This window comes from Emiliania huxleyi (genome assembly GCF_000372725.1).
Source record: "Emiliania huxleyi CCMP1516 chromosome Unknown EMIHUscaffold_135, whole genome shotgun sequence".
Classification (NCBI taxonomy): domain Eukaryota; phylum Haptophyta; order Isochrysidales; family Noelaerhabdaceae; genus Emiliania; species Emiliania huxleyi.
Window position 1 is genome coordinate 343,600 of NW_005201240.1, and position 2,021 is coordinate 345,620.

General features: G+C 68.8%; 2 protein-coding genes across 2 annotated transcripts in view; one reads left to right on the forward strand and one right to left on the reverse strand.

Moving 5' to 3' along the window:
* Positions 1 to 554: 554 nt before the first annotated feature.
* On the forward strand, positions 555 to 941 carry EMIHUDRAFT_226978 (hypothetical protein; the record flags this gene model as incomplete). Its single annotated transcript, XM_005788462.1, has 3 exons — positions 555 to 643; positions 718 to 826; positions 918 to 941. The coding sequence occupies 3 exons, from the start codon at positions 555 to 557 to the stop codon at positions 939 to 941; spliced, it is 222 nt and encodes a 73-aa protein (XP_005788519.1).
* Positions 942 to 1,693: 752 nt separating this feature from the next.
* EMIHUDRAFT_60245 (hypothetical protein) overlaps positions 1,694 to 2,021 on the reverse strand; it is a gene marked incomplete at both ends in the record, with an annotated part of 737 nt that continues 409 nt past the window's right edge. Inside the window, one exon of the mRNA XM_005788463.1 lies at positions 1,694 to 1,802. Coding sequence (XP_005788520.1) covers positions 1,694 to 1,802 — 109 coding nt within the window. The remainder of the gene's footprint in view (positions 1,803 to 2,021) is intronic.

The following is a 2,021-nucleotide window of genomic DNA, read 5'->3' on the forward strand; positions in this document are numbered from 1 at the left end:
CCCCCCCCCCCCCCCCCCCGGGCAGAATGGTAAACTCGTGTCTACTCACCTCGTCGGCTCCATCGGCTGCCTCTCCTCGTGCGCCGGCTGCCTCTCCATCCAACCGCTTCTGCGTCCCCTTCTCTGCCCGGTGCTCGCGTGTCAACACAAAACAAACGCGTGTCGCGATGTCGCTCTGCCGAGAGGGTCATCGCCGGCGTAGGCGGAGCGGCGGGCCCTTCGTTACAGAGACAACAAAGACATTTCACCCCTCGGGCTGTTGTTGCAGACAGAAAAACAAATTTGGCGCGCGTGCGCGCAAGGTCTGCTAGTGTAGAAACAAAGACAAGGTTTTTCTCTGAAGGCTCTCTCGCAGCCGTGCCGTCGCGGTCCACACCAGACACCACCCCCTGGCCACTCCTCCAACCTCCTCCGCGTCGACATTCCCTCACCCTCTTCCACATCCCGCGTCCTCGCCTCCTCCTCCTCAGCGACGCGCATCGTGACGCTTCCGCCCGCCCTGCCGACCAAAGGTGCAGCTACGAGCATAGAGTCTTCGCCTCCTCCCTGCCGGCATGTCCGCGCCGCCGCTCACGCTCTACAAGCAGCTGATGCGAGAAGCCAAGCGGTTCCAAAACTACAACTTTAGAGAGTACGCCATCCGGTTCGCTGCATCCTTTGGTGCGCGCTGCACTCTCTCTCTCTCTCTCTCTCACCGCCCTTCCTCTGCGGCGATAGGCATGTGCGGGACGACTTCCGCCGGAATGCCGGCCTGCAGGGGGAGAGCGCGGCGCGAGAGCTCGAGCATGGGCGGCTCGAGCTCGAGAAGCTCCGCCGAATGGCTACCGTCTCCTCTCTCTTTCCGTCGGCGCGCCACCGCACCTCGCCGCAGGCTTAGAGCAAGGTGCTCGGCCTCACCCCGCCCGCCCTGCTCGCAGGGCAAGCACGCCATGGAGGACTGAGTCCGCCCGTACTCGTTTAACGACCCGCTGCGCCGCCGTCCCCTCGCTTGCCGATGCTAGCACGTTGTTTCGTGTCTCATGGCTGTCGCTCGTAACAACTGTTATGGACAACTGTTATGTCGTGGCGCGGGGGCTCGCGTGTGTGGGCGCGCGGTGTCGGCCGCGCCTGCGGCCTACAGGGCCTGGCGGCCGCGCGGGGCGGGTGTTGGGGGTAGCGCGGGGGCCGCGCGCGGCCCGGCGCGCTCGCCGGCGCCGGCGAGACCGAGCGAGAGCGAGACGCGAGACCGAGAGCGGGGACGTGTCCGCCGACCACCCCGCGGTGTGCCGGTGCCCCGCTGGTGTGGCGGCGCGGCCCCGCCGCGCACGGCCGCCGCGGCGCGCGGCGGTGCGGGCGGCGCGCGCGAGCCGCGCGAGCGCGGCGAGGCCCCGAGAGGGGCGAGGGCGGCGAGGCGCGACCCAGTTGAGCAAACAGCGGTTTGCGTGCACGGCACGCGAGGTGACGCGCCCACCGCCCAGCCCCTCCGGCTCCCACCGCGGCCCTCGCCGCTCGCGCTGGCTTGATCCTTGAAGCCCATCCATGCGCCTTGCGCGGCATATCGCACAGTTTATAGATTACCGGGGGCCGCTGCGTGTGCTTAGGAGCACACGCACCCGCTCTCGCTCCGGCGCTCTGCGCGGAGCGAGGCGGACTGGCCCCCGTACCCCCTCCCAGACAACAAAGCGACAAGGTGTGCGGCGGGGCGCGGCTACTGGTGCGACGCGCGCGTGTAGACACACTGCGACTTGTGCGTCAGGATGGGCCGGATCAGCTTTTGGCTCAGCAGCTCCTTGACAGCCTTGCGGGCGAGGGAGCCATTGCACCTGGGGGGGGGGGGGGTCAGGAGGCAGGGTTCAGGGGGTCGGGGGTCGGGGGAAGGGGGTGGGGGCCTTGGGGGGTGGCAGCTAACCACGGAGGCGGCGTTGTGATACCAGTGACGGCGAGGGGGTGGGGCGGGTTGAGGCCTCCAGGGCACCAGCAGTAGGCGGCGAGGAAAGGAGCTCGGGCGGTTGTCCCGGCGGGGGCATTAAAGGGGGGGGGGG